General features: G+C 43.6%; 1 protein-coding gene across 2 annotated transcripts in view; it reads right to left on the bottom strand.

The window, feature by feature from the left end:
- Window positions 1-5,365: 5,365 nt before the first annotated feature.
- Window positions 5,366-15,452, bottom strand: part of LOC309373997 (nardilysin-like) — a 42,333-nt gene continuing 32,246 nt past the window's right edge. The window contains exons 27-31 of one of the 2 annotated variants that reach the window (XM_081918705.1): window positions 14,694-14,777; window positions 12,544-12,634; window positions 11,006-11,122; window positions 9,887-9,976; window positions 5,366-5,583 (exon numbers count right to left, since the gene is read on the bottom strand). In XM_081918705.1, the coding sequence (XP_081774831.1) occupies window positions 5,389-5,583; window positions 9,887-9,976; window positions 11,006-11,122; window positions 12,544-12,634; window positions 14,694-14,777 (577 nt within the window). In that variant the 3' untranslated portion in view covers window positions 5,366-5,388. The remainder of the gene's footprint in view (window positions 5,584-9,886; window positions 9,977-11,005; window positions 11,123-12,543; window positions 12,635-14,693; window positions 14,778-15,452) is intronic. The other variant, XR_014170322.1, reaches the window with a different exon arrangement.

Genomic DNA, 15,452 nt, shown 5'->3' with positions numbered 1-15,452 from the left:
ACTGTGGTAGGAATATGGGTGAGTCTGGTCAACACCTCTTTTATAGGTCATGGTCAAAATAGAGGTTGTAAAACCTCTTATCAAACATTGGAGCACAGTCATACCTCTTGTTACTTTTGCTTCAGGTTAAATCTTTTCAGGTTGCGTCCCGCGGTGACCTGGAAGTAACAGAAAGGGTTATTTCCGGGTTTCACCACTCGCGCACGCGCAGACGTGGGTTGTGTTCTGCTCATGTTGTGAACGGTGCTCTGGAACGGATCCTGTTTGCAACCAGAGGTACCACAGAGGATATGGTCTTCCTTCCTTCTCTGGCTGCACAATGGCCATTACTTGCAATAGGAAGCCAGTCCACTCCTTCCATAAGCAACCCTACAGCTGCCCCTCTCTGGTTCTGGCCCACAAGCTGTTCATTCTGAGTGACGTACAAGCAGCAGCAGGTATAAACATCCAAGGGCCAACTAGGAAAGTGAATGGATGGAAGCAAGATTCACTGAGCCCTATACTGATCCCTTCCATGAACGTAGCATTGTATATTGAATGTGCACCAACTTTCTACTATTTATATCCTGTTGGAAGCCATCAGTCTCTGGAGACAATGGGGGTGAAGATATCCAGCATTCAGTAGTCTTCCCATCCTACCTTTTGAGGCTAAGAAGGAAGGGAATTCTCACTGTATTGGTGAAAAGAATGCAAATGCTCAGGTTCCACACTGTCTTTCGCTAGCAGTCTTTGCTTAAAGACCTCCAGCAAAGGAGATCACAGAGTGAGTTGTTTTGTGCCTTTGCTCCCTAGCATATCCATTTCCACGGGGTTTGTACGCGATGGCTATGGCCACATCCTCACCATGCATTTCATAAGAACTGCTGCTGTTGCTGCCCAGGAGGACTCCCCTGCTGTGAGTGCCTGTGGGTCCCGTTCCTGCCTCTCTCCACCTGGCCTAGGGCGGGGCCTGACTGGCCTCATAAGAACTGCTGCCGCCCAGCAAGGACTTGTGTATTTTGGGGGAAGTTTTGTCGGGAGTTTTTGCTGTTATTGATATTAATTTTTTGTATCTTTATTTTTATGTGGAACTTGTTCAGTTTGGTTATGAAGTTTTTGATGTGTCTTGTTTATTTTTATGACTACTTTGCTATGTTTATAACTATGTAAATCTTTTCGTATTGTGCATTGTTTCGTATTGAGCATTGTTTTAACTGTGGTGATGATGATGATAAAGCATGTTCACAGCTTCCCCCAAGGAATCCTGGGAATTTCACTCTATTAAAGGTACTGGGAACTGCAGTTCTGCGAAGGCTAAACTACAGTTTTGGGGACGCCAAGTGCTTTAAATGTTAGGTGTGGATTTGACCTGTATTTCTGCAAGTTGATCAATAAAATTGACATGCATATAAACATAAAAAGATGTTGGCTCATTCTTCATGTGAAATTTCTCGTTCTGTTTTCTCTTTTTTTTAAAAAATGTGAAAAATCACAATGGGTGGAGTGCATTTAGAATGGCATAAGCATCAGTTATACACAGCTACCATTGTGATAAGCAACAATTCCCAAGACATACATATATATGTAACAAGGGTGTGAACCATCTTGGGCAGAAGTGGGATATGGTCTTCCTTCCTTCTCTGGCTGCACAATGGCCATTACTTGCAATAGGAAGCCAGTCCACTCCTTCCATAAGCAACCCTACAGCTGCCCCTCTCTGGTTCTGGCCCACAAGCTGTTCATTCTGAGTGACGTACAGGCAGCAGCAGGTATAAACATCCAAGGGCCAACTAGGAAAGTGAATGGATGGAAGCAAGATTCACTGAGCCCTATACTGATCCCTTCCATGAACGTAGCATTGTATATTGAATGTGCACCAACTTTCTACTATTTATATCCTGTTGGAAGCCATCAGTCTCTGGAGACATGGGGGTGAAGATATCCAGCATTCAGTAGTCTTCCCATCCTACCTTTTGAGGCTAAGAAGGAAGGGGATTCTCAGAAACGAATGATTCATGGATCAAAGGCCCCGTCCATAGCTTGCTCTATCTTGTGTTGATGTGCACAAGAGGAAACAGGTGCAGATTTTAGGCTCTGCGTGGTGATCAAGGCGTACAAGGGTGCTAAGGAAAACAAGAGTTCATTTCTTTAGTGGCTGACTTAGCACCGCGTTCAGGAAACAGTGAAATGGCCTAACCGAAAGAGCAGGGAACTAATCAGATCAAATGAGTGCTAAGTCTGCAGCGGAATGCTTCACAAAATTGGAGGAATGTGGCGCTAATGTGCTAGCTTGTGTTACAAGCAAAGCAATGGCCTGCTCAGACCGCAGAGGGTGTTGCAGCCTAGTGCAAATAATTCCTTTGCCACAAAGATGGGGAGGATTTATTAGCGGGCTGACTTATAATTGAAATCTTACCCTTTTTAGGGATTATTTCTCACTGAGCTGAAGGAGAAGCATTGTGCTAAAACAAAATATTTGTTTTTCTCGCTGTTTTGCTAAATGGACATTGAAATGAAGGTTCAGGGAGAAAGGTTTCAGACAGATGTCTCTTAAAGCACCAGTGTAAAATACACAGACACACACAGGTCATGGTGGAAACCATGAAATGCTCCCACACACACACCATAGGTTTGTAAGCTTACTTTAAGCATTTATGTTTGCCAGATCCTTCAGAGTTGCTACTTAAATACCCCTAGCAGCATGCTATTAATTCATTCTCTCATTCATTAATTGCATTTATATCTCACCTGTCCTCCAAGGGACTCAAGGTGGTGTATATAGTCGCCTCTCCCCCCCCCCCATTTTATCCTCACAACACCCCTGTGTGTTAAGATAGGCTGTGAGGCTGTGACTGGCCCAAGCTCACTCAGTGGGGATTAAAACCCTAGTATCCCAGGTCCTAGGGACGCGGGTGGCGCTGTGGGTTAAACCACAGAGCCTAGGACTTGCCAATCAGAAGGTTGGCGGTTCGAATCCCCGCGACGAGGTGAGCTCCTGCCAACCTACCAGTTCAAAAGCATGTCAAACTGCAAGTAGATAGAACGGTACTGCTCCGGTGGGAAGGTAAACGGCGTTTCTGTGCACTGCTCTGGTTCGCCAGAAGCGGCTTAGTCATGCTGGCCACTTGACCCGGAAGCTGTACGCCGGCTCCCTTGGCCAATAAAGCAAGATGAGCGCCGCAACCCCAGAGTCGGTCACTTTATCCCAGGTCCTAATACAAAACTTTAACCACTACACTACCCTGACTCTCATAGAGCAGTGGTTCCCCAAAGTGTGCTAGTTCCAGGTTGTGGAGCTCCATCGCATGAAGTTTATTTATTTAAAGGAGGGTTTGTTGCACTAGGGCAACAGAGTGCTTTAATCCACTTTAATTTCACAGTATTTCTGACATGCCTTTGAATCCCTGTTGCAAAAATACATCTAGAGGTGACCTCTATGCACTTTGAAAAGCATGTTCTTAGGGGCCTGCTATTCAAAGGGCAGGAGGGGAAGGCAAAAATCTTCTCCACTAAAACAAAAATCACACTTGGGCATGCTTAAAAGTTGATATTTGGATTGTGGCCAATATGTCTGCTTTCCACCTTAGGAGGCTAAGTGCCATCTTTTCGGTTATGCTCTGTGAGAAATAACTTGGAATGGCAATATCCTATCAGTCCTTCTTAAGTAGTAATAGTACACTGGGGAAACTGGAGTTGGAAAAAGTACTTTGAAAGTGCTTTAATTTGCAAATTCCCCGTGGCCTGTAGCGCATGAACCCTTGGCACAAATGTGTTCTTTTTCAAGTACAGTTTACAGCAGAGGACGAGAAATTGCATCACACTTTTCTCATCTCTTCTCAGATTTCCTTAGGATCGCTGATTGCAACACTCCAGGCTATTGTGTTGCTCTGGGTGGCTGAGTGAAAATGATCATTTACAGAAACGAAAGCTATTCCAGAGTTGAACCATGAACTGGTTTACTTTTAATCACAAACCCTGAGGTACCAGTGGGCTCCAGCTGAGGGATAGGACCATGGGGTTCAGGCTTTTTATTCTCTGCTACATAAAAAAGAGTAGACTAAGAGGTTTGTTTTTTTAAAAAATATATAAAAAAGGGCTGTATAATCTTGGGTGTTTGGTCAGCACTGATGATTGGACACACACAGATAAACATCATCTGGAGGGCACCATGTTGGTGATTACTGCCTTATGTTAGTAGATCTCCACCAATGCAAGGCCCCTTGTGCTAGCAGACAGACAAGTGTTGGATGGAACTCATAGTTTAAACAGATAATAGGGGTAGATAAACAACCTTGTCAAGAGCATTCTACAGCAAGGGGGTCACCACCAAGAAGAAGGTAATATATTCAGAGAAGGTCCTCAATGCATTCTATATGGAAATGCAGGCAACTCCCCACTTACATGGGGGTTGAGTCCCAAGGCAAGTCCCAAGTGAAATCGCGTACATTTGAAACACTATTGGAAAAATCTGCAAACACCTTCTAAACCGCTGGAAAGCCTTGGAAAACTCTTTAAAAATACCAGCAGCACTGTGTTATGTACTGAGTTGAATAGGATCCAAAAGGCAGCAGTCTGATCGGTCCTAGAACAATAAGATTCAGAATGCAGCAGTCTGATTGGTCCTAGAACAATAGGATCCAGAATAAAGCAGTCTGATTGGTCCACAGGAGCCACCCAATCCAGCTCCAGGTGGAAGTGGATCCGCAACCAGATTGGCCTACAGGTGAATCCCAGAATTAGCCAATCACGTGGGGCCCATTGTGTAAATAATGTATATAAAGCAGACATTCTGGGGGAACTTCCATTCCTCCTCACCACTATGAGCTGAATAAAGAGCATGAAATCCACTCTCGACTTCGAGTATATTTCAACTTACCAGACATCAAACTCCACCACAATCGCTCCTTTCAAACTCCCAATTCTCCACAGGCCTCAATGGTCAGTGCAAGGGCTCCTGGGATTGTATTTGCAAAGGTTCATGGGATTTCTGTTTTCATGACCCCCCCCTTATATTTTTAAAGTCACTTCCTGGTTCAGCATGATGTGTGTGTGCCCGGCTGCGTGTCTGTTGGATGTGTGTACATTGGGTGTTGCCCATACTGGGGGCACTGTGCTGTTCTTAGAGTTTTCTCAGAGATTTCCCAGTCATTTTGCTACCTGAGCCCTTTTCACACTTCTCCCCACAAAACGCTCTGCATACTGAACAAGGTGGAGACAAAATAAGAGACAATATGGCAAAGGTGGACTTCCAGATGTTGGTGGACTTCCAGATGTTGATGGACTTCCATCTCCCATCATTTTTAGCCAGCACAGCTAATGATCTGGTTTCGGCAGAATGTGGAGAGCCACAGGTGCAGCACAATGAAACCACAACACATATGCAACCTTGAGGCTAAAGCTGATGATGGTTTATTTTAGTATCTTGTGGTAAGGAAGAACGTTAAGCGTTGAGGTGAAGGCCCGTATGTCCATAATGGAAGGGAGATTCAGCAGAGGGGAGGAGGGGAGGAATGTTAGTTCAGCTGTTTTGCCAAAGAAAGTTCCCTGAACGCTGTAGGTGCGTGAGAAATCCGTGTTCCCTTCCTGTTTGCCATAGCCAACCACCTGTGAATTCAAAGGCCAAGCAGTTACCAAAGCAGCAAACACTTGGAGTCTAAAAGTTCAGAGTCTGGTCTCCTGCAGGCACAATCTCGACATCATGTTAATTATGTCATTTCTGACAGGTTTCCTATCAACCGATGATACGTGAACTAACTGTAGGCACGCTTTTGCATATGACAAACTTGGCACAAACATCTGGGTTACTGCAAAATGGTTTCCTGCTGTACAAATTCAGCGAGCAGACAGCAAGCTTGCAGGGGAGATGGTGGCATAGGTTTGTTTTGGCAAGCAGCGTTGCACATTATCTTATACAGTGGTACCTCAGGTTACATACGCTTCAGGTTCCAGACGCTTCAGGTTACAGACTCCGCTAACCCAGAAATAGTACCTTGGGTTAAGAACTTTGCTTCAGGATGAGAACAGAAATTGTGCTCTGGCAGCACAGCAGCAGCAGGAGGCCCCATTAGCTAAAGTGGTGCTTCAGGTTAAGAACAGTTTCAGGTTAAAAACGGACCTCCGGAACGAATTACTTAACCCGAGGTACCACTGTAAACAGAAAGTTGCTGCTTGGGTAATATTGGGTGCTTGAAGTTAATTTGGAGATGAATGTATCGGATTTCACTTCAGATGGCAAGCAGCACAGTGGAAAATCCCTAAAACAAACTCCACCTGCAAACTTTATCTAGTACAGTCATACCTCGGGTTAAAGACGCTTCGGCTTAAATCTTTTCAGGTTGTGTCCCGTGGTGACCTGGAAGTACCGGAAAGGGTTACTTCCGGGTTTCACCGCTTGTGCATGTGCAGACGCTCAAAATGACATCACGTACAAGCGCAGAAGCAGCAAATCACGACTCACGCACTCGCAGATGCAGGTTGCATTCTGCTCATGTTGTGAACGGGGCTCCGGAATGGGTCCTGTTTGCAACCAGAGGTACCACTGTAATGTAGAACCCTAATAGTCAAAATTCTGCCCTCCAGGTGTGGCTCATCTACATGTCCAGTTGTCCCTCTACGCTGGCCACACTGGCTGGAGCTAATCATAGAACTGTCAGGTTGGAAGGGACCCCGAGAATCATCTAGTCCAACCCTCTGCAACACAGGAATATGCAGCTGTCCCATACAGGGATTGAACCTGCAACCTTGGCATTATCAGCTCTACCACCTGAGCTATCTCAGTGCTTTTTAATGGGAGGTGAAGTCTGGCAACATCTAGAGGGAGCCACTTGGCAAACCTTGAGATAGCATGTTAAATGTAGGAACTTTAATATTTGAGATTGACGTCTAATACACTGCAGACCTTATTGAGAGAAAAATGAAGATCTCATCACTTTTGTTTGGATTTAAGCCAATTAAACCACCATGAAACAAACAAACAGCTGAGAAGATAACAAACCTGTAAAAGTAAGGAGCATTTCCTTAATGAGTTCAGATGACTGTGTTTTTTTAAGAAAGCCAAAGGTCATGAGATGGAAGAAACATTGATCAAATCTCAAAAATAACCAAATCAGTGTTGTACAGCTCTGACTGCAAACATAAGGATTTTGAGTAGGTAGTATGGAATATTTGTTGATTTTTATTTGTGTGTGTGAGCGTGGTGTATGCATCATAGCTCAGAGACAGAACACCTGCTTTCCATGCAGAAGAATCTTTGGCATCTCCAGGCAGGGCTGGGAGGGGCTCCTGTTTAAAATCCTAAAGGGCTGCTGCCAGCCAGTGTCAACAGTGCTGAGCTAGATGGATCAAGGGTCTGACTTGGCATAAAGGATTTTCTTATGGTCCAGAGTGGTGAATTTTAGTGTGGTGTGTGTCTGTGTTAATGAGTTGCAATCTCTGTTCTTCTAAATATCCAAAGCAGAACCTACAGTACTAATTTCCCCATGCTTCCACAGGCAGGGAGACATGCGTCCTCCCCACAAGGGAAATGTGCAAGTTCTTCTTCTTCTGATATTACAAAACAGGAAGCATAAGTGTGAAATTTGTGCAAGAGAACAGGAAGTACATCTCATAATGATGCTTCCAGGTCACCATACCAGAGGCTCAAAGCTACAAAGGGGGCAAGATTCCATAAGTCTAGAATTACAGGTTCTGCCGTCAAGCGGTTAGCAGATGTTTCATTCTTAGTGTAACAGAAGAATGTGTGAGAGAAGGATTGGCAGCAGGGGAGTGTGATGGAATGGTGGGTGGTGACTGAGTGACAGGCGGACCAAGACTTTGCCTAACAATGACAGGGAGCTAGATAGTTGGACAAAGTTGAGGGAAGAGTGGGAAGAAGATGGAGAGTTATCAGAGACAATGAAGATGCAGGTAAAAAAGATGGGGAGTTAGGACAGGTGATAAAGAGGGATGTCAGGTATCTTATAACTGCTATTTGTTAGTTCTTTACCAAACAAGTTGCTCTTGCTGTTCTTTTCCACAAATACACATTTTCAATTCATGAATGTGTCCTAGATCTGGAGGATTTTAGATTAGACAGGAGAAGCCGATGTGGTGCCTCCATTTCCCATCAGAGCCAGCCAGCTTGGCTGATGGTTAAGGATGATGGAAGTTGCAGTCTAGCAACATCTGCAAGGCACCTGTTGGCTATCCCTGGGTTAGGGAATCGTCCCCTGTGCTGGCTTTGAATGACACAGACAAGTAAATAAAAGGAGAGTCTTCCTACTGCTCTCTGTAAATCAGTAGCACACAATAGGTTATTGAGGGAAGCCTGGACTCAAGGGCCAAGGTATAATAAGGGACTAGAATGCCACTGTTTCTATCCATCTATAGGCAAAAGCAAGAGAGGGACAATGGATGTTGCTCTTACCATTTGATAGTAAGCTACATCCCAGCCATGCAAAAGCCAGGGGTTTCTACAAGCACTCAAACATACAAATGACTCTCCAACTAGGTAAGCAGAAGGCCTTACCTAGGCCACATTCTAGGTAGTCCAAAGCATTCAAGGAAGGCATGAAACAGGTTTGAGTGAGAAATGAGGCCTGTGGGGGGAGGAGTCCAAGGGCCAGACAGAGAGGCGTTCGACCCCCAGGACTTCAGTTCCCCATCCCATATATATATATATATACAGTGGTGCCTCGCAAGATGAAAAGAATCCGTTCCGCGAGTCTCTTCGTCTTGCGGTTTTTTCGTCTTGCGAAGCAAGCCCATTAGCGGCTTAGCGGATTAGCGCTATTAGCAGCTTAGCGGGCTTAGTGGATCAGCTGTTAAGCGGCTTAGCGGCTTGGGGAAAAGGGGGGGGGAGGAAAAAAACCCGCAGGAACTCGCAAGACATTTTCGTCTTGCGAAGCAAGCTCATAGGAAATTCGTTTTGCAAAGCACCTCCAAAACAGAAAACCCTTTCGTCTAGCGGGTTTTCCGTCTTGCGAGGCATTCGTCTTGCGGGGCACCACTGTGTGTGTGTGTATATATATGTATATATATATATATATATATATATATATATATATATATATATATATATATATGCAGGTTTTGGTGTCCTCGGGTGTCTTCCCGTGTAAAAGTTGGGGTGTCTAGGCGACGTTTCGACGAGGTCTCACTCGTCATCTTCAGGCTGGTGCTTTCGGCTTCTTGTTACTGGAACAGAGCAGGATCTCAGTGTTTGAGTTCCTATAAATACTGTTGAGGGGGTGTGGTGTATAGCCTCCAATGTTCTGGGCAGAGAGGAAGTTCCCAGGCTAGTGTGCCTTTTCTTCTTTTGTTCCTTAATTACTTGAGGGATATCTTGAATGATTTCTTGAGTGATATCCTGAGTACCACTTAGGTGGGTCATTAGGTGTGGATTAGTTGCTAAAGTCTTTGTGTCAAGACACAAAGACTTTAGCAACTAATCCACACCTAATGACCCACCTAAGTGGTACTCAGGATATCACTCAAGAAATCACTCAAGATATCCCTCAAGTAATTAAGGAACAAAAGAAGAAAAGGCACACTAGCCTGGGAACTTCCTCTCTGCCCAGAACATTGGAGGCTATACACCACACCCCCTCAACAGTATTTATAGGAACTCAAACACTGAGATCCTGCTCTGTTCCAGTAACAAGAAGCCGAAAGCACCAGCCTGAAGATGACGAGTGAGACCTCGTCGAAACGTCGCCTAGACACCCCAACTTTTACACGGGAAGACACCCGAGGACACCAAAACCTGCATTCCTGTACCCGTGAAAATCTACGAAAGCAAATATATATATATATATATATATATATATATATATATATATATATATATGGCATCCATTGATACTCCCTTCCATAAGTACCATATCTATCTGAGAGAGAGCATACATACTCTGATTTCAGGTATACTCACATGGGTGCTCAGCACTCGTTTGTTCTTGCCCCTGAATCCTAGGAACCAGTCAAGCAAATGGGATTTTCTAAAGCTCTTCAGGGCTACAATCTATAAGCCATAAAGAAAGAGAGCTTCTTAGGACAGATACACACTCCTTTGTGTCCTCCATCCAACAAGCAAGAGACATTATCAGACACATACCAGACAGGCAAAAACTCTCAAGAAGGGTGCAAAGTAGGACTGTGGCCAAGGAGGAGGCTTAGCTTGGTTGGGAAGGGCAAGACAGAGAGACCCAGAGGACCACATTTTGGACCTTGGAACTGAGGCTCCCCACCCCTGATATAGACCTAAAACAAAATGCAGATATTGCCCTAGGAGGAGTGTATGAGCATTATAAATGAGCACCATTACATAAATTCCTCCATAGTTTCTTCTCCCTTTCCCCAAAGTAGAGATAAACCTTGAACCATCTTATACGGGATAGTTTATCTTGCAGTCCTATGCCCATTGACATGGAAAGAATGCCAGTTGAAAGGCTTGATCTGGATGTATTAAGAAAAATATAAGGAATATGCTACACATCAGTTCGGCTGTTTACAGGGATTCTCATTTTTGAATCCGGCCAGCGCAACTGGTCCAACAGCCCCGTACACTCGTCACAATGTATAACTCACATTAGCAAGCTTAGCAGAACAGTCACCCCAGCTTGGGGCAGATGGAAGGCAAGCTAGATGTTGATTCCTACAAGTGAGAGAAAATCTGACACCAATTTAAGAAATTTCCCCCTGTAACCACATTTTGGGATCTTGAAGATCTCAAGGCACAGCTGCCTCATACATGACAAACACTGAGAGAACATTCAAGTAGTAAACAAGCTGTTCATTTTCACTTGTGAAGAGCTGTTAATTTTTTTTTGCTTTGTTTTGCAAGAGCATAATTCAATTAGGAAGCCTAGATCTCAGGTCTCCGCTTTTGGCCTTGTCAGCACCATGTAGGCAATCACACACAGTCAGCCCAGTCCCACAAAGGCAATAAACCACCACCCCTCCATTTTATGGACCAGGAGCAAAGCCACTTAACGATTACAACAAACAATTAACAAGAGACGAAGACGGGTAGCATTTTACTATTTACTACCTCTCGGGCAAGTCTGTCAAACACGTACTGCTGAGTAAGCACTTCGTTCCAGTTCCTGTCCACCTCTTCCCCAAGATGGGCATCGTCAGTTTGCTTAAGCTTTATGAGAGCTGAGACCTGTAAAACATGTGGCTCCTGTGGGAATGTCTCTGCTTTTGACAAAGTTCTGTTTCCAAAAAGCAAAACTTGCACATTGCCATGAATGTTTCTTTCTCGTTCCAAGGCATGCACTCCTTTTTATGCTCTGATCCAATGAACAGGCAGGCAAAATATGTGGCTCCATGCAGCAATGGATAGGCACAGAGAAACAGCAAAATTATGGTGTGGCAGCAGTCTATTTGACCTTTATAGCTGAACTTAGGGCTTGTCCATTCTTCCGCTTGTCTCAGTGCTTTCCCCCAGGAAAACCTACACTTTAGCACTGAATTAGAGCAAACCAGGTGTGACGTTAACATATGAGAGTGCTGGAGGTGAAATAGTTAAACATGTTACCCAATCAGGACCCAGGGGGTGGAGTCAGAGGGACTATAAAACAAGCTCTGGGAGGGGCAAAGGGAGGAGTTCGTTGGGTGGTTGGTTGGAGTGGGAGTGAATTGGGATAGAATTTGTGGGTAGGTTGAGTTAGTGTAGTGAAATAAGCTGAGTCAGGAACAGTTAGGGGTAGGAAGACAAGTAAATATCTGAGAGGTGGTTTAGTGAGTGAGAGCAAGTAGTGGAAGTTATAGGTCTGGATAGGCACCCCACATTTGTAATTGATGGATACCGTTTATGAAACCACACACTTGTTGAACTGCAACAAATAAACAGAAGTTTATGTTCCAATTTAACCCTGACTGGACTCAGTATTGTACCAGGTAGGGCCTGGGTGGTGGCAGTAAGAAATAAAGTGGTAGCACAGGGATCAATAGATGGTGAAACATCCAAGGACCCTGTGTGATTGCCACACCAGGTATCCAGCAGATTGATGTTTGCGCTGATTCAGTGGTAAAGAGCAGGCTTTCCAAGGGAAAGTGGTGGGGAAATGGAAAACAGCTCGGACCCAGGAATAGAAAGCACAGGACAAGCAGACAACCTCTTGGATCCATAATTCAAGGCAAGGGACAAGTGTAGTGTATATGATCCTTTGTTGGTTGCTGGCATCCATCTGTACTGAGAGACAATGGAGTATGCCTCTGAGGGTGAAGTCACACTGCTATGTTAGCAGGACCGAAGTGACCCCCCTGGAGTGCAAGCCTGGGCAGTGTGTGTTTAGAGGTCCTGGGCTGCCCAGACGACAATCTCCCACTTTGGCCTCACTTATGTGGTCAAAGGAAATCAGAGCAATACATTTGGCACCAGCTTGGCTGCAGGAGTTGCCGGAAGGAGGTGTACAAGGTGCCATCCAACTGTCTTAGGGACTCCACTCCAGATTTGCGTAGGGTTTACTCCTTTGCCTTATTTTCTCTTGAAGATGTCCCACAAGATGTCCAAGATAAATGCTCAGGTGCCTAAACCAGTCTGGATGCAATGCACAACATAAAACAAGCCACAAGTCTTACCTGAGCAGAGAACTCATCTTCAGTTAATTTCCGGAGTTTTTCTTCAAAGTGCACAAAGAACTCTTCTATTTTTTTATCAACAAATTCAGTGCTAAAAGTTATCAAGGGCATCAAGAAGAAGTTTAGTTGTTATTGACCTAACCCCTTATGTGCCCACATGGCCTCTTAGATTTGCATAACTGGCACTTTTACACGTGCCACATGATATATGTACATTCTGCAACAAATCGAGGGCATGGCAGGCGCCACTCTTGGGAACTCCCTTCCCATTGATAGCAGGCAGTTAACTGTCTTCACTGTATGTTTTCCATGCCTGCTAGTAACATTTTCTTTTCCGTAAGTGCATAATTTTGCATGCCATATCAACATGTAGTTTTTTAGTCGGTAACATTGTTTTTAAATTAATGGCTTTTTAAAAAATGTAATGTGTCTTTATTTAATTAAGCTATTTATATACCACTCAATAACTGAAGTCTCTGTATGGTCCTTTGTTTTAGGAAGCGGTGCATGCATTTTGTTAGAGGAAATAAATTTTCACATAGGAATTCACAAAGATTGAATTCCGCAGCAAGCATCCCAAAAAGGAAGCAAAGGGACCAACAAGAAACCAGAGTGTCCTGAAGCTCTTGGTATAACATGCACCTGCTAAGCCTGGGGAGACTGAATCTGACAGGCCTCAAATGAAAAATAATAGTAGCACTTATGTGGAATGTATTGCATTCAACAAAGGTAATCTTTTACAGCTGGTTAATTAAGATAACAGTTTCTCTCAAGCAAACAATAGGGAACTCATTTGTTGCTTGAAGATTCATCTCAAATGCACTGCCCGAATATAAACATTCTCAGGTTCTTTATATTACCAGCAATGAGCATATTTTCACAGGCAAGAGCTTCATAAAAAAAGAAAAGAAAGCAACAGTGATGTCTGGTGATCTTGGTTCAGCTAATTGATTAATTATGACGACTACTCAATCGAGACTTTAAAATCTAAGAATCGTATTTACAGCACATAGAAGAAACAGGTGTTTTAAATTCTGGGGGTGACAGCTGTACACATTTGGAAACTGAAACTTGGTTTTTAACACGCTGCAATAAGACCAGGACAGGCAATAAAGCAGGGGGGCTGTGGAATCCAGGATTTCATTTTTTCTAGCTTTTTTGCTCGAAAAACACTGGGTCCTTTAGGTTAGATTCAGACTTTGCCTTTCAAGATCCTTCTATGCCATGGAAGGCTGCTGTCACTGGAGGTAGGGGAGGCAACATTTGCTTATTAATTCAACACCATTAAGTCTGAGCTCTTCTACATTTGTTTCAAAGCAACATATGAAATAAAGGATTTTATGAACTATATAGTCTTATAAAGTCTACCTTTATTAGCTCCCAATCCGGCTAAAGTCCGATGTGCTATTAAGGCAATTGGACTTACGTTAACCACAATGGCTGCATTGGACCAATAACACCTGAACTTAATAAGCCAAGACACATATGAGTCTGATGTCCCCTCTTGCAGCCATTTCACTGTTCCCATCACCTATCTGAATAAACAAGCCAGGATGTTTTCATTCTATCAGTCTTGAAAAGTGATTTGTGTGTCTGTTTGTTTTCTATAGCTTGGGCAACCTCTCGCAATATCATCACCAAGCTTGTCACAAGGACTCCTGAAGTGGTGTTTGTTGTTGATGTTTGGGTGCTCACCACCAGTCTGAATCAAGATGGCGGACCCAAATGTCACTTTGTTGTGACATTGTCCATTTCTTTGGCATAGGCACAGCCAGCCGAATCTTGAGATATCCTGGCCAAACTCATTGTTCCTTTAGTTTTTAGCGTGATTAATTGTACCTGCTTCCAGGCCACAGACAATTCATGTAGAAAAGCTTATACAAGGAAACACATAATGTAAACATAAGCAAACGCATCTTGCAAAAGACACTAAGATTCTCAAGCGCTTTGGAAGAGAGCAGTAGAAACATTATTAATGGGGAATTATGGGACATACTATGCACCTTGGCTGCAGTTTATACTCTAAACATGTCATATCTGTTTTGGAAAAGTGCAGGCCTATGCAGAGCCCTAGAATGTTCAGAGCCCTAGGATGGAAACAATAATATTAAATTTAACTGCTCTTGAAAAAATATTAATAGGCGACTTACTTATATTTGGTTGCCTGTGTTGTTACGGTAACAGAGAAACCCAGGATCCCAGATGTATTTCTTGTGGAAGGGTAGACATGGTAGCTTAAATCAAAGGAAAAGAATAACATTCCACAAGCACAAGTCATTTTATTCTGATCATTAACAAGTACTAACTAGTATATGGGAGCTATCCATCAAAACCGGTTCTCCCACATGCTCAATTAAAGTGCATGGAAGCAATACTTGGTAGATGGTTCAGATTGCATCATTAGAATTAGTGCTTTAAAGCAGTGATTTCATTACTGCCTTTCAATGTGCCAGCTGCCTAAATGGAAGGCACATTTCAAGATTTGTTCTAACTACGTGAGTTGTACTTTTTCCGGGCTAATTCTCTATGCCTTACCGTAACAGTTGTGACATTTGTGACTACAGCATGGCACCATGTATTAAACTGTTTTGGGGGTCTTGTGTTTGCATTGTGTCTGCACCAAAACTGAAATTACTGAACAGCTGGAGAGGCAGGACTTGAAAGGTTTTGCTTCCTGGTTCTTGGTAATGGGATCATGAGAAATTTCGCATGCAGACAAAACCTAGAATGGGCTGGAGTTGGCCCCTGAAGCATCTTTATTTAACTTCCTCCTGCCACTACTATTTATTTAATACCAGATTTGAATTAGATGTAATAAAGGGTTAGCTCTCAGAGTCATCCATTGGAAGATGATATCCAGCATTACTCATATTTAGAGTAACTTTATTCCCTAAATTTCAGTGGGTTTA

Source organism: Podarcis melisellensis (genome assembly GCF_964234715.1).
Source record: "Podarcis melisellensis genome assembly, chromosome: 7".
NCBI lineage: Eukaryota > Metazoa > Chordata > Lepidosauria > Squamata > Lacertidae > Podarcis > Podarcis melisellensis.
This window is presented reverse-complemented; position numbering and strand designations above follow the sequence as displayed.